Source organism: Musca domestica, unplaced genomic scaffold (assembly GCF_030504385.1).
Source record: "Musca domestica strain aabys unplaced genomic scaffold, Musca_domestica.polishedcontigs.V.1.1 37, whole genome shotgun sequence".
NCBI lineage: Eukaryota > Metazoa > Arthropoda > Insecta > Diptera > Muscidae > Musca > Musca domestica.
Window position 1 is genome coordinate 2,194,787 of NW_026712321.1, and position 23,652 is coordinate 2,218,438.

General features: G+C 30.9%; 1 protein-coding gene across 5 annotated transcripts in view; it reads right to left on the reverse strand.

Moving 5' to 3' along the window:
• Window positions 1-706: 706 nt before the first annotated feature.
• Window positions 707-23,652, reverse strand: part of LOC101895987 (protein quiver) — a 31,712-nt gene continuing 8,766 nt past the window's right edge. For 3 of the 5 annotated variants that reach the window (XM_059126152.1, XM_059126150.1, XM_059126149.1), the window contains exons 2-4: window positions 18,212-18,904; window positions 13,413-13,577; window positions 707-10,304 (exon numbers count right to left, since the gene is read on the reverse strand). In XM_059126152.1, coding sequence (XP_058982135.1) covers window positions 10,045-10,304; window positions 13,413-13,577; window positions 18,212-18,269 — 483 coding nt within the window. In that variant the 5' untranslated portion in view covers window positions 18,270-18,904 and the 3' untranslated portion in view covers window positions 707-10,044. The remainder of the gene's footprint in view (window positions 10,305-13,412; window positions 13,578-18,211; window positions 18,905-23,652) is intronic. The other 2 variants (XM_059126153.1, XM_059126151.1) reach the window with 1 other exon arrangement.

Genomic DNA, 23,652 nt, shown 5'->3' on the forward strand with positions numbered 1-23,652 from the left:
TAAAAAAAAAATGCTGACTGCGTATTTTATCAAGACATATTTAAATGTACTTTGCAACATAATTCTTTATAATTTTTTTCATTTGACATATATTTTCTTTATAAAAGTTTTCGCATTTTCATAGAACAAGAAATGAGCCTCTGGATTAATTTAAAATAGAATTTAGATGAAATAAATGATGAATTTCATTTTTCCCTATTTTAAGACATGTGAAATCCCCTTGTAGTTCTTGCTCGTGTATCCCCCCAAACTAAACATTGTGTTTACTGAACACATCCTTCCTAAAAAAACAACTGCAATCAATCCAAATGAACACATCTCTACTTACTCTCTCTCTCTCTTTCTTCACATTGTCAAATAAAACATGATTTGTGTTTTTTTTTTTTGTTGTTTTGTGTGTTGTTTTTGTGAAAGTTTTAACCTTTTTAGTATTTTTCCTTTATTTGATCATTTATTGAGTTCTTCTACAAGCAGAGCTTTACAGACTTACTTACTAATACATAAACAAACTGAATGAAAAGTAAAATATGCTGCTTTTCGGTATTCTTTTATTCTTCTTATTTATATTTTTTTGTTTGAAATTATAGTTTTGCTTGTCTGGTTGGTTGGTTTGGTGTCAGAGTTGTATTTCTTGTGTGTGAGAGTGTGTGTGCGGAATTGCATTTTCCGGCTGTGTTTTGTATGTTTTGTCATTTCTTGTTTACTGGTGATGATCTCGTTTGTCGAAGCTTGTCAGTTTCTTTTTCTGTTTTCATTTTTTTTTTTAATTTATTGGAGTGGTTATTGGAGTGTCTTTGTTAAAAACTTATTTAAATTTAAATTAAAAAACGAACAAATTTGTTGGGTTTTTGTAGCAGTGTTGTTGCATTTTGTTTGTTGTTGTTGTTTTTATTAGTTTTGTTGGGGAAAGGTTTTTAAAAATATTTTTTAGCAATTTTTTTGGTTTTTTGATTATTGCGTTTTTTTGTTTTTTGTTTGTTTGGTTAATGGTTTTCTTTTAAGTATTTGTTCGACCAAAAAGTTGATTTTTAAGCAAAGCTCATGATATGGTTTTACGCATTATGTGTTTTTTATTGTTGTTGTTGTTTATTTATGCGTAAATAGTTTAAATAATGTTTGTTTTTTTTTTGTTCTTTTCCAAGGAGGGGCGGAGTGTATGAAATGATGATTTTAAGCGTGTCCTGTTACACGTAAATATATATTTGTAATAATGATTTCTTTTTTTGGGGGGAATTTGCATTTAATATAATTAATAATTTTAAGTTTGTTTTTTTTCTTTAACTCATTGCTTTGTTTTTAACAAATTTTATTTTAATTTTCTTATATTTTTTTCATATTATCTAGTTAAAGAGTTGTCATTAATTTCTTAAAGTTTATATTAAGTATTTGTTATTATTATTTTATTAAAGAACTCTTCCTTTTTGTCTATCATTTTAACTTTTTTATTTAGTGTTTTTTTTTTCTTACTTATTATTTATAAATATGAGATTTTTTGTTGTTGTTCGGCTAGTGTTTAATTTTCTTTGTTGTTTTTTTTAACATAATTAATTGGTTTTTCGGTTTTTTATGTACTAAAAATTAAATAGATTATCTACAAGTTAATGAAGTTTTTATTTTTTTCTCTTTTTTTCATATAGATTTGATTTATTATTGTATTATTATTATTTTTTTTAATTTATATATTTTTCTAGTTTTGAAATATTATTTTTTATAGTATTATTTAGTTCTTGTTTTTTTTTTTTTTTTGTAAGACAGACCATTAACAAACAATACATATCCGTTTTTTTTTTCTTTTTTGCAATGAATGTTTTATGGCGTGGAATGTGATTTTTTTTTCTTGTATAATTTATTTAAATATTTTCTTTATTATTAAATTTATTTAAAAAAAACAAACAATAACACATTTTGACAATCTTTTATGTACAACTAAAATTTTTAATAAAAAGCCACGAATACAAGGCGTTTGATAAAAGATGAGAAATATTTCTTCTGCATTTGTATTTGAAACGTGCGAAACCCCCTTAGTTGCAGTGCGAAACCCTCTTACTTGAAGTATGTGGTTACTAAACACAGCTCTTTATGATCAGCTGTAATTGAAATCAATTTGCATTTCAAAAATGGTAAAAAGAACCTATCCAGTTTCTGGACGAAACGTTCATTTGTAAATACATGTAGATTTAAACCAAGGCAGCTGACAGCAAAAAAGGAAGGGAAACATATTATTCCAAAATATTTTCCAAAATACGAAATCTTTTAGTGAAAATTGCGGTTGAGACCTAAAATCAGTGGAGTGAGTAGACAAACGATTTGTCAAATACAAATAATCTGGCAATCTCGAACTCAAATTTTATTACATCACATTATCACTCCAACTTGGGGATCGATCAGAAGACATTAAAAAATCAACTGATCAAAATTTCCCATAACACACTTGATAATTCACTGCTTCTAGCTTAAGGTACGTTTACACTTACTAAATCGTGCTTATTTCAACTATCAATAAGTCAAATAAAATCGACTTTCAAAGCCATGGGATTTCATTTGACATATACGCAAAGGAATTGACAGTTGAAATCCACTGAATTTGTTATGTGTGTGTTTCGTTTTAGCTTTCATAATCACATTAAAACTATTATTAATTAAATATTTCCTAAAAGGTCGTTCTTTGTCTCCATTGAGTCATAAATTCCAGACGATTTGTTGCCATGGCGGCACCCCTCATATAAGAAAAAAGCTATTTTCTTGCAACAATAAAATTTGTTGAAGACATGCAATATATTGAAAAGGGCAACGAGAATTTTGTCATTGTGTGACCTTGAGGTAAAAAAAGGAAAATATAAAATTTAATAAAAAAATTAATGGAAAAATTCAGTTTTCTTGAAATGTTTCTTTTGCTACTCACTTGTCAAAAATTCAACGGCATTTTGTTATATTATGCCAATAACTTTGTGACGACTTTATAGAATGAGTATCTATTAATTCAATTATTTACCCCATTGTGATCAATGAACGCAGCTAAAATGACTTAAAAAAAAGTCATCGTTCTCTCTTGGTCTTGACGTTGCTTTATGCGATTTATAGTTAAAAATTGTGATGTAAATATTATCAATATATGTTCCCATCGTTTTTACGGCTGCCCATGTGAGCCCCCTTTAGTTTCTTTGTGACTATTTAACATAGCCCAAAAAGATCTTGCACGAAATAAATGAATTTATTTTCTATTTTCCTTGTGTTCAATGAACGGCTCCGTTGGTCTTCATTTTTGATATTTATAGTTAAAAAAACCAAACCACATATGAAACAGATTTTCCAATATTTTGTTGTAAATATTATCAATATGTGTTTCAATAAATTTTATTTTGGTACATGTGAACCCACTTCGTTTCTTTGTGTCTATTTAACATAGCATAAAACGATCTTGTACGAAGTTGGTGAATATAGCACAGCCTTTTCTCTCACGTTCGGGAAACTTAAATGGGTTTCACATGTTTAAATATAAAGTTAATGCATCATAAAGTGTCCTGACCACATATCAAATTTATATTTGAATTGTTGTAGAATAATTATTTACTTTGTAACTATTCAACACAGACTACACCGGTTTACTTGAAGTCATTTTTTAAAAGAAAAACCGGATGCCTTTTTGTTTATACGTTTTATTTTTGAAAAAGGACCTAGCCAAAAATCCAGCATTCATTCTACCATTGTGATGTAAATATTATCAATATGGGTTTCCATATTGTTTTACGAATGTGCATGTGAACCCACTTAGTTGCTTTGTGACTATTGAACATAGCCAAAAACGATATTGTACGAAGTTCGTGAATATAACACGACCATTTTCTCTTTTGTTCGGCAATCTAAAAGTGGGGTTCACATGTTTTAACATGAGGGTTATGAGCCATAAAGTGTCCTGGCCACATATCAAACTGTAATATTTTGTAAATAATTATTTTTTTTATCTCTCTCTCCCTCTCTCTTTCTGCCTGCAATCTAAAATGAGGTTCATATGCTTTAATATGAGAGTCATACGTCACAAAGAGTCCTGCCACATATCAAACTCATTTTGTAAAATAATTACTTATTTTTCTCTCTAGGTATCCAATGTTTTAACATGAGGTCTATAACCCATAAATTGTCCTAGCCACATATCAAATGGAATTTTAAAATTTTGTAGAATAATTATTTATTTTTTTCTCTCGCTCTGAAATCTAATATGGGGTTCACATGCTTTAAAATGAGCGTCGTGCTTCATAAAGTTTCCTGGCCACATATCAAATTTAGTACACATTTTTGTAAAATAATTACTTATTTTTCTCTCTTGGTTTCCAATCATAAAAGAGGTTCACATGTTTTAATATGAGGGATATGAGCCATAAAGTGTCCTGGCCACATATCAAATTAAAGTTTACATTTTTGTAGAGTAATTACTTATTTTTCTCTCTAGGTATAAAGGAGTTCACATGTTTTAATATGGAGGTTATGAGCCATAAAGTGTCCTGGCCACATATCAAATTTTAATTTAAATGTTTATAGACTAATTACATATTTTTCTCTCACGTTCTGCAATCTAAAATGGGGATCACCTGCTTTAATATGAGAGCCATGCATCATAAAATGTCCTGGCCACGCATCAAATTAAATAGTTTAAATGAATTTGGAATAATTATTTATTTTTCTCTCTGGTTCTGAAACCTAAAAAGGCGTTCACATGCTCTATAAAGTAAATTTTAGTTAATAATGATTATTCTACTAAAATTTATATCAAAAATCGATATGTGGCCAGGACACTTTAAAAAACATGTGAATCCCGTTATTAGTTTAAGATTTTTTACAAGAAAAAGATAAGAAAATTGTTTTGTGCTGTGATCATGTTCACACACTGCAATATGTTAAAGCTTAGTTATGAAGGGGCCTGGCCACTCAACAAATTGTTATTTGAATAATGCAAATTTAGCACTTTTGTTGTATTTTAGTTAAATTTAAGGACAAATTTCGCCTTGTATCGTTAAAACTTAACATTTTTTTGATAAAAATTTTAACATTGTTAGTTTTGAAATATATTTAAATAGAATACTGCTCAATTATAACAACATGTTTTTAACTTATAACAACAATACCAACATAATACCATTTAAAATTAAAAAAAAATACTTAATGTGTGTGTGTGTTTTAAACTTAAATTTAAAAATACTTAATCTTTCCCATATATATAATTGCACTTATAAATTTCCGAAAATATTTATCTATATCCTTTGTTATTTAAACTTGTTTTTCTATCATAGGCATTCCTTTTGTTTTCTTTTTTTGCAGTGTTTTTTTATTTATTCTTTGTTTTTTATGTGTAATATAGGCATGTGGTTATGACATGAAATATGTGTAAATAAAATTTTGAAAGAAAAAAACATATTTTTGTTAGAAGATTTTTTTTTTTAGATTTTTATTGAAATAAGTATTTGTCCTGCTCTAATAATAAATATAATCTATGACATTTAACATGTATCCTTTCTTTCGTTTTTTTTTTTTTTTTTTTTGGATTTTTGGTTTTTATTTTATGGTATTTCTTGATGTTTATGGGTTTGTCATAGGAAGATATTTAATTCTTTATTTATAAATATTTTTTTTCAGATTTTATTCTTATGGTAATAACGTCTGTATTTTATTTATTTATTTTTTTTTTTTGTATGTATATGTACGTTTGGATTTTTTTTTCTTTATACTTTCTTGTTTTATTTTTTCTGTTAAGATTTCATAGAAATTTAAGTTCGATGAATTATAGAGAGAGAGTTAGTGTTAAAAACTGTGTGAAACTGTTTTGCAGTTTTATTAAGAAATTGAATGTGTAATTAGTACTAGAATAGAAATGAAGAAAAAACACAAAATTCAAAAAAAAAATAGTTATAATTTTTTTTTTTTTTTTTTTTTTTTTTTTGAATATTGAAAAGTGTAATTTGAAAAAACTAAAAAAAAAGAAACTGTGTTATGCTGCATGTTTTCTGTACGTGTGTTGTCCTTGCATTTAGAGAGAGTGTTCAATTTACTACTAAATACACAATTTATTGAGTTACGTTTTTTTTTTTGTAATTACAAATTAGATATAATTTTGTTTATGTATGTATGTATTACGAGTATTATAACGGGTACATTCATCCTACTTCACCTTGGATGGTGGAGCGCCTGCAACAAATGTGTGTGTGGTATATTTATTTGAAAATTTGTCTATTTTTTGGATTTATTACAAAAAAATTTACCTTATCTTAGGTTTATATATTCCCCACTTTTTATCTGTAATGTTTAACCCCCATTTTTATGTGTATGTATGTATGTATGGCATTGTGGGGAACCCTAATTGGAACTTTAGTTTTTTTGTTACTCATTACTATTATATTTTTTGCATTGACTTTCCTAGAGTCGTCCATAATTTATGTGAGAAAAGAATTTCGGAAAGAAAAAATTTTTTTTTTTTTTCAAAAAAGTAAAATTATGGAACGTTTTTCAAATGTTACTGTTTCCAGTAACTGATTTTTGACATTTTCAGCAAAAATAACCCAAATCTGTTTGTTGAGTGTGAACACCCTTTAAACTTCTCGTGTTTACTCAACACAGCCCTATCAAAAAACAAAGCATAATGCTTACATAAAATATACTTGGCAATCACAAAAGAGTATTGGATTGGGAACTGACTCAAATCCAGCTCTGAAAAGGCCTAGCGTCGCCCATAATTTATGTGCAATACTGAAATGTAACTGTTTTCAGAAACTGATTCATGTAATTTTTCCGAAAAATAACCCCAATCTGTTTGTTGAGTGTGAACACCCTCTAAAACTCCTTGTGTTTACTCAACACAGCCCTACAAAAAAAAGCACGATGTTATATAAAGTCTTACATAAAATATATTTGGCAATCACAAAAGAATATTAGATTGGGAACTGAGCCGAATTCAACTCTGAAAAGGCCTAAGGCCGCCCATAATTTTTTTTTTTTTTTTTTTTTTTTTTTGAGATAATTCCAATTTTTGGAACTTTTTTCAAAACGAAAAGACCAATGAAAATCCTCGTCTGATCCTTACCAAAACTAAATACACTGAATTGTTACTGTTTCCAGAAACTAATTCATAACGTTTTCCCGAAAAAATAACCTCAAACTGTTGGTTGAGTGTGAACACCCTTTAAAACTCCTTGTGTTAACTCAACACAGCTCTATCAAAAAAAGCACGATGCTTTATAAAGTCTTACATAAAATATGCTCGGCAATCACAAAAGAGTATTGGATTGGCATCTGAGACAATTCCAACTCCGAAAAGGTTAGAGTCGCCCATAATTTATGGGCACTACCAAATGAATTTTAATAAGAATTTTTTAGATATATTAAATTTTGGAACGTTTTCCAAATCGCTTGTTGTCATTTTTCCGAAAAATAACACCAATCTGAAAACCCCTTAAAACTTCTGTGTTTGCTAAACACAGCTCTATCATAAAAGCATAATGCTATGTAGAGTCTTACATAAAATATACTTGACAATAACAAAAGAGTATTGGATTGGGAAAAATCCAACTCTGAAAAGTCCATGAGCTCGATTTATTTAATGAAAATACTCCTCTGATATTTTCTTAATGATCATTACTTTACTGATGCTGATGCATGACATTTTCCCGAAATTTTCCTGTTGATTGAGTGTGAATACGCTTTAGAAGTTTTTATGTCTACTGAATACAGAGTATTGGATTGGGAACTGAGCCAAATATGTCTCTGAAAAGGACAAGAACACATTTTATTTAATGAAAATACTCTTCTGATATTTTCTTGTAGATCCTGTTGATTGAGTGTGAACCCCCTTTAGAACACTGTATGTCTACTGAACACAGCTCTATAAAAATATCATAAAGATCACCAGTAAATAGTAAAATATACTTGGACTGTGAACCCCCTTATGTGATAACTGAACACAGCTCAATATTTACTCTGTCAGGCCACACATCGAAAAGACTTTGTTAAATCTGAACCATGGTACAAGAATACAGATAGTCTCATCGACGCGGCTGCTGGGACAATGAACTGTCAAAACAATTTTGCAATTTGAAATTTTGAATGAAAAATTATTCAAATTTGTAAAAATTGTTGAAAAATGCACTTTATAACAACCTCCGATTGGAAAGAAAGAAAGAAGAAAGCTTATAAAAATCTACTTAATTTTGAAAAAAAAAATAATTTAAATTCTTTGACATATCAATGTTTCCAAGAGCAGATGCATCTTCCTGTATTGTTCTACCATGGATACTGATACATGGCATTTTGCCGAAATATAATCAAAACCAGCTGATAGAGTGTGAACACCATTTAAAAACTTTATGTCTACTGAACACAGCTCTACAAAAATAACATTTAACTCTGTCATGGTAGAAGAATACAGGTAGTCGCATCGACACAGCTGCTGGGACAATGAACTGTCAAAAAATTTTTGAAATTGAAACTTAAGAATAAAAAATTATTTAAATTTGTAAAAATTGTTGAAAAATGCATACCATTACAACCTCTGATTTGTGTCGTATAAGAAAGCTTATAAAAACCTACTTTTTTTGAAAAAAAAAAAACATTTTAAAATGTTTGACATATTAATGTTCCCCAGCTTTGAAAATATACTTGGACTGTGAACCGCCCTTATGTGTTAACTGAACACAGCTCAATTCGATTTACTCCAACAGGCCACACATCGAAAAGACTTGGTCAACTCTACACACTGGAGTGTTGAAAATTATAACATTTTAAAGATTTTCAAATACGATTTCGATATTTATGGCTTTCGCATAAACTATGAACGACCCCAGATAATATAATTATTTTTTCTAGTGAAATTTTTTGTTACAATTTTTCAAATTTAAATAATATCTCTTATCTTTGGATACTAGATGTGGTTGTTGAAATTTATTTATTTATAACGGGACCAAATCGGTATATATATCCTCCAGGAGAAAAATTAGATTAATTTAAAGCTTACAACCACATTTTCCCATTAACACATTTTCCATTTCTTTTTTCTCCAAACATTTGCACACATTTCAGTGAAGTGCCAAAAAGCCATAATTTCTTAAAAATAAGACTTAATTTAAGAGAGAAAAAATAAACAATAATAATAAATACATTAATAATTATCGTAACATACAAATACAAATATTTGTTGTTGTTTGGTTTCTTGTTCTTTAAATTTAATTTTCAGGCAGTTTTTTCTATTGTTTTGTTTTTTTTTTTAAATATATTTTTTTTTCAACTTTTATGGAAAGAAAATCCTCTTCCTTAGACACACACCCAAAACCACATACAAATCAAATCATTGTAATTCAACAGAAAAATATAAAAAAATGAACTCAACTTACAGAGTTGTATTTTGAAAACTGAATTGGAAATTTTTGTCTTAAAACCAATATACAAACTGAAAGCTGTGAATATCCCCAACGGAACCAAAGATGAATACTTATTCTTTTGTTTTCTTCTGTTCTGGTTTTATTATTATTATTATAACAATTAACTAAGTATTCGTAGGTATTGTTTTATTATTATTTTTATTATTATTCAAGACTAAAACCAAATGCTAGCTCGTACTTTTGCTCTTTGCTGTTGTTTTGTTACTTTAATTTGTTTTTCTTTTCTTTGTGGCTCTGTTTTGTGTTTGTTGTTGTTGTTTTTTATGTAATATCCACTTTCAGATAGTCATCAATATCGTTTTTTGAATTTATTTCCTTTTATGTTTTTTTTTATTATCTTTGGTTTTTGTTTTAGTTTTCGTCAAGCGTAAATTTTCTTAGTTTTTTTGTTTGTTTTTGTTTTGTTTTTTTTTTTCTTTCTTAGCTGTGTGTAATTGTTTTGTTATTTTCTTTGAGTTTTATTCGTATTATTTGCTTTTCTCTTATTACCTCTTTCTGATCTCCGTTTTCTTTACTTTTTTTTGTATTTCCTGCTGGCACTGTTTTCTTCCTCCACTTAATTCTGCTTGCAGAGCTCCGGTCCTTGCTATTATTTGGTTTTGTTTTTGTTGTTGCAAATTAATATTTATGAAGTTGGCTGCAAATGAAGATTGATACGTTTACACGAGAACATTATGAAGAGGGCAGCTAGTGTATAGGGCATTAGGTGTAACAAATAGTTATTGTTGTTCAGCACCGATGTGCCATGATTGCACAAATCTGTGGTGCAGGCACAATATGTTGCCTGTACGTCATGGGTACCCGAACGCTTAAGGCAGGCACCATCGTCTGTGTTGTTATCACGTATATAACCGCAGCCGCGTACAATGCGTACTTTACCATAAACTGGAAAAAGTAAAAAAAAAACATAGAGTTATATTAAGAAAACGATTTTATGCAAAGAAACCCTTTTGATCATGGTAAAATAAAGAAGGTAAAGTCAATTCGAATAAGCATTCCCATCTCTGGATTTTCCGAAATTTATCTTTTCACATTACACTACATAAAAACAAGTTCCCATCTCTGATTTGTGTCTGTACAATGGATTAATAAATACACATTTTGTCAAAACGAGATGTTGTCAAATTAAAAATTTAAAAAAAATGTAAACATATGATTGCATGACCTTACCTCCTTGATTCTACCATGCTTTTGATCTTCAAATTATACTTCTGACTGTGAACCCCCCTTTAATAGAGAAGAAACATATGTGCATGCTGAACAAAGCTCCTTGATTTCTCTCAAATATACTTGTGCATTGAGAACACAAGTTAAATGTTATTGATAAAGTGACGTACACACTATCGAACGCCTTATATTGTTATAACAATTATAACACTTGAAGGATTTTTAAATTTGAAATTATTTATGAATTGTAAATTATTGTTCATTGTGAACACACCTCGTGTGACAAAGTGGTATGTGATAAATAAAGCAACTTAAACACCATGTGACCTGTTCGATTATTATAACATGGCAAAGACTTTTTAAGTGTGAACCCTCTTTTATTACCTAAGAAACATATTTGCATACTGAACACAGCTAAAAATGTTTTTTTCACATAAATTTATTCATTGTAAACGCACCTCAGACGACAAAGTAAAATCTTCAAATTAACTTCTACATATGTGCCCCCTTTAATAGACAATGATTACGTGTGCATACTGAACACAACTCTAAATTTTACTTATTGCGAACACACCTCAGAGGATAAAGTGAAATTTTATAATTAAGCCACGTACACACTATCGAACGTTTTAAAAAACCATAATATTTTAAAGAAACCGTTAACTTTATACCCTTTTCAGGATTGAACCCGGTTGATCTTTACATTAAGTTCTAATGAATGAACTGTCAAACCAATTTTGGAACTAAAAATTTTAATTCAAATTTGTAAAAATTTTTAAAAAAATGCATATCATAACAACCTCCCATTGTAGTCGTGTAGGAAACCACATACAAATCTACTTATTTAAAAAAAAAAAAATTTAAAAATGTTTGACAATTGTTTCTGAGCGTTGATGCAACTGTCTGCATTCTTCTACCATGGTTCTAACTATGAACCTCCTCCTATAGACTAGGAAATATGTGCATACTAAACACAGCTCTAAATTTTTCTTACATGTGGTTGTCCATTGTAAACACGCCTAGTATGACAAAATGTGATAAATAAAGCAAAGTACACAAAGAAATTATAAAGAAATTATTGATACATTTTTCATTTAATTATTGAGCGTTCTGCAATAAGTAATATTTTTATTAATATAGAGTCCGTTGTTCCAATGCTCAGTAGGAACACTGTATAAGAAGAATTTGAAAAATAAGCTCGAAGTAAAGCCATTGAAATTCCAAAAATTGTAAGAACTTACACCGCAACAGAAATAAAATAGACTCAAAAGAGCTAAAGAATTGCTTCGCTTTGCCGAATTTGGTTTTCTCCGATGAGAAAACATTCGTTGCCCAGCAGTTTGTAAACAAACAAAATAATCATGTTTACTTGCCAAAGAGGTCATCTGAAAATGTGAACCTTCGGTTGGCCACCAGAACTCAAGCGCCGGCCATGGTGATGGTGTGAGCCGGCCATAACAGCCGATAGTTGGTCTCCGCTCGTATTAATCGACCGTGTCATCAGAATAAATGCCGAATATTATCGCGAATATATTCTGGAGGGTGAAGGTATTAAAGCCTTGGACACGCAAACATTTTGGCCGCAGACATCGGGCATTCCAACAGGACCCAAGAATGGTTACAAAATGAGGTTCCTCGCTTCATTTCCAGTGCACAATATTCACCAATATCTCCGGATACCAACCCGTTGCACTATTGTGTCTGGAGTATTTCGGAAAGCAAGGTTGGCACTAAAAAATACCAAAGTGTCGATCACCTCAAGCGAGCGCTTCGCCTGTAGATATATTATTTTAACACCAAGAGCTGAGATTTTTTTACGTTTCGGTGAGCCATCTGCGCATTCAAAATTGTTTAAACATTTTTTCGAGAATTTCAAATTTGGAACTATCGATAAATTAAACTCCTTCTTCATGGCAGCAAATTCAATTTTAGACACCTTGAAGAGACGATAAAATTCTACCACAAGGGACCGACAATTTTAGCATGACCATGGAAGCCCATACTTGCGATCAGTTATGACATCAAAATGCTTAGCATTAAGACCTAAGTATTTCAAATGTTCATGATTTTTGTACAACCAGTGAAGGTGTAAGTACGTAAGACGCTTGAAGTCATGGCTAGGCATATTTTGTGACATTTCATAAAGGGATTACAGAGCCGCACTAAAATCCTGCCGTCGTTTTACATTATAATTTGACATTAATATGTCTAGCCATGACTTCAAGCTTTTTATGTATTTGCACCTTAAGTCAGCAAACGTTCTGTACAGTCTTTATTATAACTTTACTTATTTATAACTTTATTTATACATTCCATTATCAAGGAATAAATGTTTATTTGATGATTGTATAAGGGTTAAAATATTTAAAGGGTTAAAGCATTAGTAATAGTTAAATAGTTACCGCCTGAAAGTATGCTCTGAAATCTGAACCTAGTGTTATCTAAGAACAGTAAACACAAAGAACAATAGTGACAAAACGTCAAAATGATAACAAAACAAAATAATCACTGAAAGTGCAGCGAGCCAGACAAAAAATAAAATGTCACTATTCTATTAAAACTAAGGCGTTTTACAACAGAATTTCACAAACCACTTAACTGGCGGAATTCGATTTAACAATTTATTAGGAAGTTCACTATGAAATACCACTATAAACCCAAAAAAGAAATTAGAATTATTATAGCACTAGACACACGAAAATAACACAACTAGACGCTGCAAGAGTTGCCACAAATAAATCCCCTTTGCTAGTGTATTTTCAAGTCACCAGGCCACACATCAAATCGAGTTTATTTCAAATTATTCAAAAAATTTCATTTACTTACCCTTTTGTACGGTTTTACGGCATAAAACTGGTACCTTATCCTTAAGATGTTCACGTGGCTCTTGTTTGCTGCAGTTAACCTCACCTATCGAATAGGGATCGAATGGATCACCGCAACGGCGATCGTATTCACTATTACAATCATAGCACATAAGAGCCGTTGTAACTGGAAAATAAAAACAAGTAAAGTTATTTACACAAAATATATAAAAATTTATTGGTAATTCACAAAGAAATGATAACATTAAAAAATCTAATTAATTTTCTACTCTATCCTCTTTTGCTAATTCAATCCCCCTACATATTTTTATAATTTTCGTTTGTCCCTGCGAAAACCCCCTAAAATCTAAAAGCTTAGTAGCAGGCAAATGTCTACCACATGTTTCGTGTGTTCTATGTTAAGACAGACTATTTTTAACATAATCCACTTAGGCGGTTTGAATGGAATAAAATAGAAAATTAAAACAAAACATGCAATTATTGTTCACTTATAATTGCACACGTGTCACGTACATAACTGAATGCTTCGCCCATTGTACCCGTATGTGGTCAATGAAGTACACATATATTGTCACCTGTGATTTTATCAAAATGGTAATTAATATACACGAAAAATATAGCAGATTGACTATTAATAACGCGAGATGACGTTATCGTACTACAAAATTTATTTTTTGGCCTTTTTTGTGTCTATTGGAGATATTTTTATATAACTCAACGTTTATTGGTTCCGGCTTTAAAATTATAAGTCCATTACTGCAGTTATTTCATAAGAAAAAGACGTTTGAGAAAAGGCAATATATAAAGCTATGCAAAACAGTTTTACTAATATTATTATACAATGCATTGTTGGCATGCGAACTCCCCTTAATATACACACCACCTACGCTAACTAAACAAAGTTCAATGATTATTTATTTTTGGACTTACGACTCACATAGAAAGTTTGATTGCAATAAAACTAATTTTGTGGTTAAGATGAAGAGGAATAAGAAGCGTACTAAGCTTTCATAAATTTTCTTCCGGAAAGTTAATTTTCTTTCAACGTACAAATGTCAGATGTGAATGCTCTTTATATGGTGTGAATTTATGCCAACTAAACACAGTTTAATGATCACAGAGACAGATACTACAAACTTTGTTCAATAAAAATTAAGATTTATTGGACATAAGTAAAGGATTAACCCCAAAAAAATATGTATGTAAGCGTAATTTAATTATAAGGGTAAACAATGGTAGAAGAATACAGGTAGATGCATCAACGCATGAGAACATTGATATATCAAAAATTTTTAAATTTTTTATCAAAAATAAATAGATTTTTAAATGTTTCTTTACACGACGCCAATAGGAGGTTGTTATAATATGCATTTTCCAACAATTTGTTAAACTTCAATAATTTTTCATTCAACATTTTCAATTCCAAAATCAGTTTGACATTTCATTGTCCCAGCAGCTGTGTCGAAGCGACTACCTGTATTCTTCTACCATGGACAGAGTAAAGGGTTACCCCGGTATGTAAATGTACTTTAACTTTTAAGATTGATATGCCAAAATTTTTAAAATGTTTTGCCAAAAATATGTGGATTTTTCTTCCTTTTCTTATACGAAGGTTGTTTTTTTTCAATATTTTTTCATTCAAAATTTTCAATTCCAAGATGGGTTTGACAATTTTTACAAATTTCAATATTTTTTCATTGAAAATTTTCAATTCCAAGATTGGTTTGACAGTTCATTATCCCAATATTCTTCTTCCATGGGGTTAACCCACGCAAATATTTGCATGTAAACGTCATTGTACTAATATCATTCTATTGCATGTGAACTCCTCTTAGTATGCATAACAGAGTTTAACGATAATAGTTTTTTTTCTATTTGCCAATGCCTTTGTCTATTTTGACATAGAGAAAGGTGAAAATGGCCCACAGTCTTTGCAAGCAATCCTTTACAATGGCCAAAACTAGTTTTATAGACTTTTTCTATGTGTCTTCTAATTAAGTTTCTGCTTTGCTTTCCCTTACGAATTTTGCCAGTTCATATAGGCTTTCTTCTGGGTGCTCACTCATAAAGTCCTCAACTGAAAGGATTTCATTGAAGGTGGAGTAAATTATTGAATTTTTCTGACTTCTAAAATAATTCTTGTTTTTCCAATTTTACAATGGCTTTCCTTACGGCATTTTATATTTTTTCTATAACTCTTTCGATTAGGGATACTCCATGTGGCTGCATAATTTTTTTAATGACGAAGACCTGATTTTGATACAATAAAACTGCGTTTGTGATTAGAGGGGGAAAGAAATAATCGAAGTATTAAGTTTTCATTCCCGTTCTTTCTGAAATTTAATATTCTTTCAACTAATAATGGTCGGTTCTTCATACAAAACATATTTGTGCCAACTAAACACAGTTTAATGATCACTCATCTGTTTGCCTACAAGCTTTGTTCAAAAAAATAAGAATTAATTAGGACATGAGCAACTTTTGTCACAAGGCAACTTATATCACAATATTCAAATGCGAAACTTGAAAAAAATCTGTTTATAATGTAGCTAAAATCATCAAAATCGTCGAATATAGGGAGGTACCATGGTGGTTATAAAACGTGGATCTGCACAGAAAATTTTTTGTCATAGGCTGTTATATCGAACTTCACGAACTTCAAATGCGAAATTTGAAACAATTCCGATAAATAATATCGCTAAAATCATCAAAATACCGAATATCGGGGTGTACCGTAATATGGGGGCTATACGAAGACGTGGACCTGCACAGACAATTTTCTGTCATAGGCTGTAGTATTTATTACGAACTTCAAATGCGAAATTTGAAACAATTCCGGTAAATAATGTCGCTAAAATCATCAAAATACTGAATATTGGGGGGTACCGTTATATATGACCCATTTTCAATACCAAAAGTCCTGCAGACATAGTACACATTTGAGTAAAATTTTATTAACCTACTTCATTTCGTTCGGAAGCTAGAGTGATTTCCACAGACTGATAGACGGACGGACATTGACAAATCGACATAGAATTTTATGCTGATCAAGAATATATATACTTTGTGGGGTCTAAAATGTATATTTCGAGGTGTTATAAACGGAATGACAAACTTAATATACCCTCCATACTATGGTGGGTATGGGTATAAAAAGAGTCCATTTAAATTAACCTAAAATTCCTGTAAGACCAAAATTAATTTGTTTAGACTATTAAAATTTAAATTGAAAATTACTGAAAAATTAAGAAATTTTAAATTCCAAAATTCTGAATTTTCTATAATTTACGTTGACAAATTTCACTGCTTAAAAAACAGATTCCCATCTCTGGTTTGTGTATATTCAATGGATTTATAACCTGGTATAATTTATATAAATTTATAAAAATTGTTGAAAATGTATGTCATAGCAACCTCCGATTTGCTTCGTATAAGAAAACATATAAAAATCTCGTTAAATTTGGGAAAAAAATAAAAATGTTGACATAGCAATGTTCTTAAGCGTTGATGCATCTACCTGTATTTTTATCCTAAATTCATAAAAGAGAAATTAAAAAAAAATGTAAACACTTGGTTGCATGACTTAACCTTCTTAATTCTACCACGTTTCATATTTAAAACTAAACATAGCTCCAACCCCAAGACTTTTTCTCATGTAAACTAAACACAGCTTTTTTTTCTTAATAAAACACGCCATTATAAAACTATCTAGCCACACATATAAGAAAACATATAAAAATCTCGTTAAATTTGGGAAAAAAATAAAAATGTTGACATAGCAATGTTCTTTAGCGTTGATGCATCTACCTGTATTTTTATCCTAAATTCATAAAAGAGAAATTAAAAAAAAAAAAATGTAAACACTTGGTTGCATGACTTTACCTTCTTAATTCTGCCACGTTTCATATTTAAAACTAAACATAGCTCCAACCCCAAGACATTTTTACATGTAAACTAAACACAGCTTTTGTTCTTAATAAAACACGCCATTATAAAACTATCTAGCCACACATAGAATTGCTGGCCAAAGACATAACTTTTTTATGTCACATATAAAATTAATATTAAAAAGACGAAACACTTCAGCCGGTCAACACTGGTAGGATTCTCTATCTATATATATTTACCTTTTAACTTTATATCTTTACAAAAATCGGTATCTTTCAAACTCAAAACATTTATATAAAAAGTCTATATGAAGCGATAGATATGTAATAATAAAATATATAATTCAGTAAATCACTTCAGAACTTGCTGTCTTATTTTCTACTACAGTTACTTAAATGGAAGTAATAATGGAATAATATATTCTGCTGGAATTGCTTTTAAATTGCATTTAATTTAAGCAAAAATATTTGATTTGGCATAATTATTCTTTTGCATAATCAATTGACATAGATTTCATGGTGTTTAGTGTGCCAGCTTAGGAGCCCCCTTAAGATTTGTGGCCAATACAGCAACAACAATGCATTTGCAACTGCATAAACTATTCATGTACTTTAGTGTGATTACTGGCCAAAAATCATAAAAATCCCCCCTAAATATTCTTTGTAATTTACATTCCTCTAACACTGATTAATGTTTTGTTTTTTATTTTCCCAAATCTCATTAAATCAATTCGTTTCACTAAAAGTCCTTTTTAATTGTCCTACTTTCCCCGTTGGGAATTCCTAATGTTATTCCCCATTGACCACACAATGTGAACCCTACTCTATTATGTGTTACACATCTACGCTATTCACAGTGAACTGATTACATTAGTATAACTAGGTTTCGTTTCGTAGGGGTATCGGTACTTACCATGCAGGCATGCCAGGAAGGCAACCAAAAGTAATGTTCTTTCCATAAAGGGTGACATTGTTAACTAATTGTTTTGTGGTTGTTGTTGTTGTGGGTTTTTTGTTTCTTTTACTTTTGTGGTTTTCTTTTCTCTTTTCTTTTTTTCTGCTGTAGTTGCAGTAAGTTTTCTTTACCGGATTAAGGAAACGGCGGTTTGAGGCAACCAACAATAATATCTTCGAAAATTACAAATCAAGCACGAATCGTTGTCACTGAACCGATAAGCCAACCAACCGCGAACAAACTAACAACTGGGTTTAAAAAACGACGGACGACCCACACAAACACAATAATATAACGATTCTTGGTTCTTCTCTTCCGTTGTAGGTAGTTGTTGAGTGATGGGTTATTCTCTCAAATGGCAGCAAATAGTTAGCAGCAACAATTAAATCAATAGAGGTTCAAACCCAAAACAATACACGCAGTGATATATCCTTCGTTTTTTTGCTTTCTATTTTAGTTTTCGTGTTATTTATTTTCCGTGTTTCGTCTCTGTAATTTCGCTTCCTTTTGTATAACAGGCACACGCACACACACTCACACTGAGAGAGGGAGACAGCGACAGAGAGAGAGAGAAATCAAAGAAACCAAACCGTTAATGTCGAATGTTAAATCAACAACAACATATCGCAGTGTAGCTTTTGTTATATAGAACTGTACAGACAAAATCAAATATCGAGAGACAGCGAAATAGAGAGAGAGAGACATGCAAAGAGATTAAAGAAAACACAAAAAAATAATGTTATTAATAATGTTTGTTATATGATACATGTGTTTCATAATACGGAAGAGATTTTCCCAAAAAAAAAACGAAAATGTCATTGTCATAAAATTATAATCCAAAATATTGGGAAACAAAAGGTTAATTTGCATTAAATATTGGTTGTAGAGTGTAAAATTTTCAATATGGATTTTTCATACGAATATAAAATACCGTTCAGACATAATAAATCCAATGGGGGTTTAACTTTAAATTCTATAATACGTCAAATAAAATTCACAGGATTTGGAAATCGATTTAATTTGACGTAAACGCAAAGGATTTGACTATTGAAATCCGCTCCATTTAGTATGTGTAAACGTACTTTAAGGCTATTTCTAAGTTTGTTTTAAATATTACGCCACTTAGTTGTCCCGTCTATTTAAAATATTTTAAATTTCCATAAAAAGACATTTAGCTAAAGGTAAAATTAAGAAGGTAAAGTCATTTGAAATAAACATATCCATCTCTGATTTTCTTATGCTTTGCTTTGTCAAATTTCACTGCATAGAAAACCCATCTCTGGTTTAAAAATATACATTTTGACAATTAGCTATTGTCAAATAAATAATTTTGAAAAAAAAAATGTAAACATATGATTGCATGACTTTAACATCTTAATTTTACCATGATTTAGCTATTTAAAAAATATATTGGTTAGGCTTTTCTATAAAAGAAATTATTGGTCTATTTCACCATTATCCACTGTGAACACCCCTTAAGCTTCAATGATCTCTGCGGTAACTAAACACAGCTCGATCATTAAACCAGCTATTATCATGCTATCGAAACTCAATAAATATTATTGTTTTAATTGAAATAAAACTTTAATATTTAAAATTTTAATAAAAGAAAGGACTTATTTGAATTAATAATCAAACCATAGCCAAATTGGTCATAATGTTGTGTGAGCAGCCCTTAAGGTAATGATAAACGTCATGAACATCTATGATAAAATTTATTTCACCATTACGCACTGTGAACTCCCCTTAAGCTTCAAGGATATTTGTGCTAACAAAACACAGCTCGTCCATTCAACAAAGAGTTATCATGCTATCGAGCCACACAGCAGTTTAGCTAGGAAATTAAACAAATAATAATGTTTCATTGAGAGTTAACATTCATATTTGAATTTTTAATAAAAAATGATTGATTATAAATTATTATCTAATTATTATCTAATTATGTAGTGTGAACAGCTCTTATTGTTTGAACATTTGTGATATATGAACAACTCTGCTACAATTTATTTCACAATTATGCACTGTGAACACCCCTTACGCTTTAACGATCTCTGTGCTAACCAAACACAGCTCGATAATTAAACCAGAAGTTATCATGACATTCCAACGTTTTTGTTTTTTTTTTTTTTTTTTTTTTTTTGCTGTAATTAAGTCATTAGGTGCCAATCGTAAAATTTATAGCATTTTCTGGTAAGTGGATTACATTTGCGCCATCTTTTATTTCTACTAATAATCTAACCATTGTTGAGTTTGCCTCTATGGACTGTGAACTCCCCGAAATGTTATCAACATCTGTGCTAACTAAACAAAGATCAGTTACTGCACACAGCAAACAACCGAGCCACACATCAAGTAATCATCAAGTAATCATTTCACACTCAACAAAGTATGTATATTCATGATCGGCGTAAAATTCTAATCAGATTTTGTCATTGGCGTCCGTCCGTCCGTCTGTGGTAATCATGATATCTTTCGAAAGAATTGAGATATAGTATTGAAATTTGGTACACATACGTTTTGGATCTGAACTTAGACTAACTTTTTCGTATAACCCCTATATAACGGTATGTAGTGTGAACAGCTCTTTTTAAAAATTTGACCAATTGTGGCGCGTTTTTCAAAGGAATTGTTTGAAATTTGGTATTTGAAGGTTGTCACGGGTTTCTAAGTACCTTGCCGAAAAATAGTTAATATAGGTCCACATTGTGTTATAGCCTTCCTATAAAGGTAACCTCTCATTTTAAAAATATCGATGATTTTCGTCGCATTTTTTAACAGAATTGTCTGAAATTTGGTATTTGTATGTATTTAGGGGTTCATAAGCACCTTGCCAAAAATAATATTTAATATAGATCCACCTTGTGGCATGAAGGTAAACCCACATTTTTAGCATTTCGAAGATTTTCAGCAACTTTTTCAACGGAATTGTCTGGAATTTGTTATTTGAAGGTTGTTATGGGTTCCTAACCTTTTTGCGGTAAAACACTTAATTTAGGTCCACATTTTGGTATAGCCCTCATATGAAAGTACCCCCTCTGTTTCAACATTTTGACGCTTTTTGCCATATTGATCAACGGAATTGTCTGGAATTTGTTATTAGAAAGTTATTTCATGTTCCTAACCACCTTGCAGAAAAAGTCCACATAGGTCCATTTTGTGGTATAACCCCATATGAAGTTACCCCCTCATTTTAAGCATTTCGACGAATTTCGGTACATTTTTCAAAGAAACTATCTGAAATTTGGTATTTGAAGTTTGTTCCGGGTTCCTAAGCACCTTGCCAAAAAATATTTAATATAGGTTCACATTGTGTTATAGGTCCCATATGAAGGTATCTCCTAATTTTAAGCATTTTGACAATTTATGCACAATTTTTAGTGGAATTGTCTGGACTTTGGCATTTGAAGGTTGCTACGGTACGGGTTGAAGATAGTTACAGGTTCCAAAGCTCCTTGCCAAAAAATAGTTAATATGGGTCCACATTGTGGTATAGCCCTCCTTAGAGGTACCCCCTCATTTTAAGGATTTCGTCGATTTTCGACATATTTTTCAAGGGAATTGTCTGGAATTCGGTATTTTGAGGTTGTTACAAGGGTCCTAAGCACCTTGCGGAAAAAAAGTTAATATAGGTCCACATTGTGGTATAGCCCCCCTACAGAGGTACCCCTCATTTTAAGCATTTTAACGATTTAGGCCAGAATTTTCAATGGAATTGTCTGGAATTTGGTATTTGAAGGTTGTTACGGGTTCCTAACTCCCTTGCCAAAAAATAGTTAATATAAGTCCACACTCTGGTATGTCGGCCATATAGTGGTACCTACGGTACTCTATATTCGGATATTCTGATGGTTTTCCCAAATTTTCATTAAAAATTTGTTTGAAACTTTGTATTTCAAGTTTTTAACTGCCTTACAAAAATTGTTGATATAGGTTCTCATGCTGGAGGGTACTGGTTAAAATTATTATTATTTTTATTTATTATAATTATTGTTTTTTTACTTTTTTTTTGAGGCGTTTCAGGTCCTGGAGCTATGTTAAACACTTATTTCGGTTCATAAAGCCTGCCTTTTATTCACATTTCCGTCGTCGACTAGTCTCAATAAAAATCCTTTGAGTCGTCGAAAGATTTACAAGCATTAGAACCAAGGCAGATTACAAAACATTGACATCTGGTGCCATTGGGCGCCAGTGTAACAAAATAGTTTTGTAATTGGCTCTGGATTTGTTAATATTTGTCTAAAATCCACCGAATTCCGAAAGATTTGCAATCACAGTCGCCATGGTATCATTGGGCGCCACTTAAGTTTATGCTAATAACAGGCTATTTTTTCGTGGTTAGTTTTCTGATTTTTTTCGGTCCAACATAATCTTTCCTCCCCTTCCCCCCAACCGAACACAAAAACAATAGCATTTTCCATTAAATCTTCATTACGTTAAGTACCTGGGTTTTTAGAAAAAATCTAGACTACAAAAAAAGACATGTCCCTCTTTGTGACATTATCATTGTGACACAGTTTCATAACTCTCCCACCGAAAGCAGCACAAGAAGAAAAAAAATACATTTTGTTACACTTTTTTTTTCTCACATTTCACTTAAGCACCGTGCATGTCCTTATTTTTATTTCTTTTTTGGTTGGATATTATGTTTGATAGAATTTAAAGAAGAAAAAAGGAAGAAAAATAGAGTCCAACTTTCTTTTTTGCATTTTGGATTCAAATGTCTGTCTATTTTTGTATGTCCACGACCTATTGAGTGGTGTGGTGGTTTCGATTCGGTTTTGCCTTGCTTTCGGTCGGTTGGTCGTTAGTTTTCTTTTGTAGTTCCGTAGTTTCGTTTTTTGCTCATTCTTATTGTTCGATTTAGAAATTTGTATTCCATTTCTTTATGCCATCTATGTTGTTGCACCACTACTACTACAACAACAACAACATTTCAACTCGATACAATGATGACGATGACGCTATAAACGACCTAATTACCAGCAACAACAACAACAGCAAGAGTAATAATAATAGTATAGCAACCAACAACAATAACAACACAAACGACGACGACAACAACAACATGGTCGTCAACAGAGCCACAAAACGAACCGTAAAAGAAAAATTCTTCTTGAGGAAGCTTCTGGCCCCTGCCGCCCCCCTGGGCAAATGAAATACAGTAAAGAGCCCTCACAGCCCACAGCCCACTCTCAGGACCCATTCTTATTGAGAGTGTGTGTGTGCTTGATGGACGACGAGTGAGTGAATGGTTATACTCCAACATACAGGGTGTCCCAATTTTGTCAATACGTTTGGAATGAATGAATTTTTCAATGAAAAATACTTTCGTCATTAGAAAATCTCAAATTTTTTTCAGAATAATATGTAGTATGTTCCCGAACTGCAGGAATCAAAAA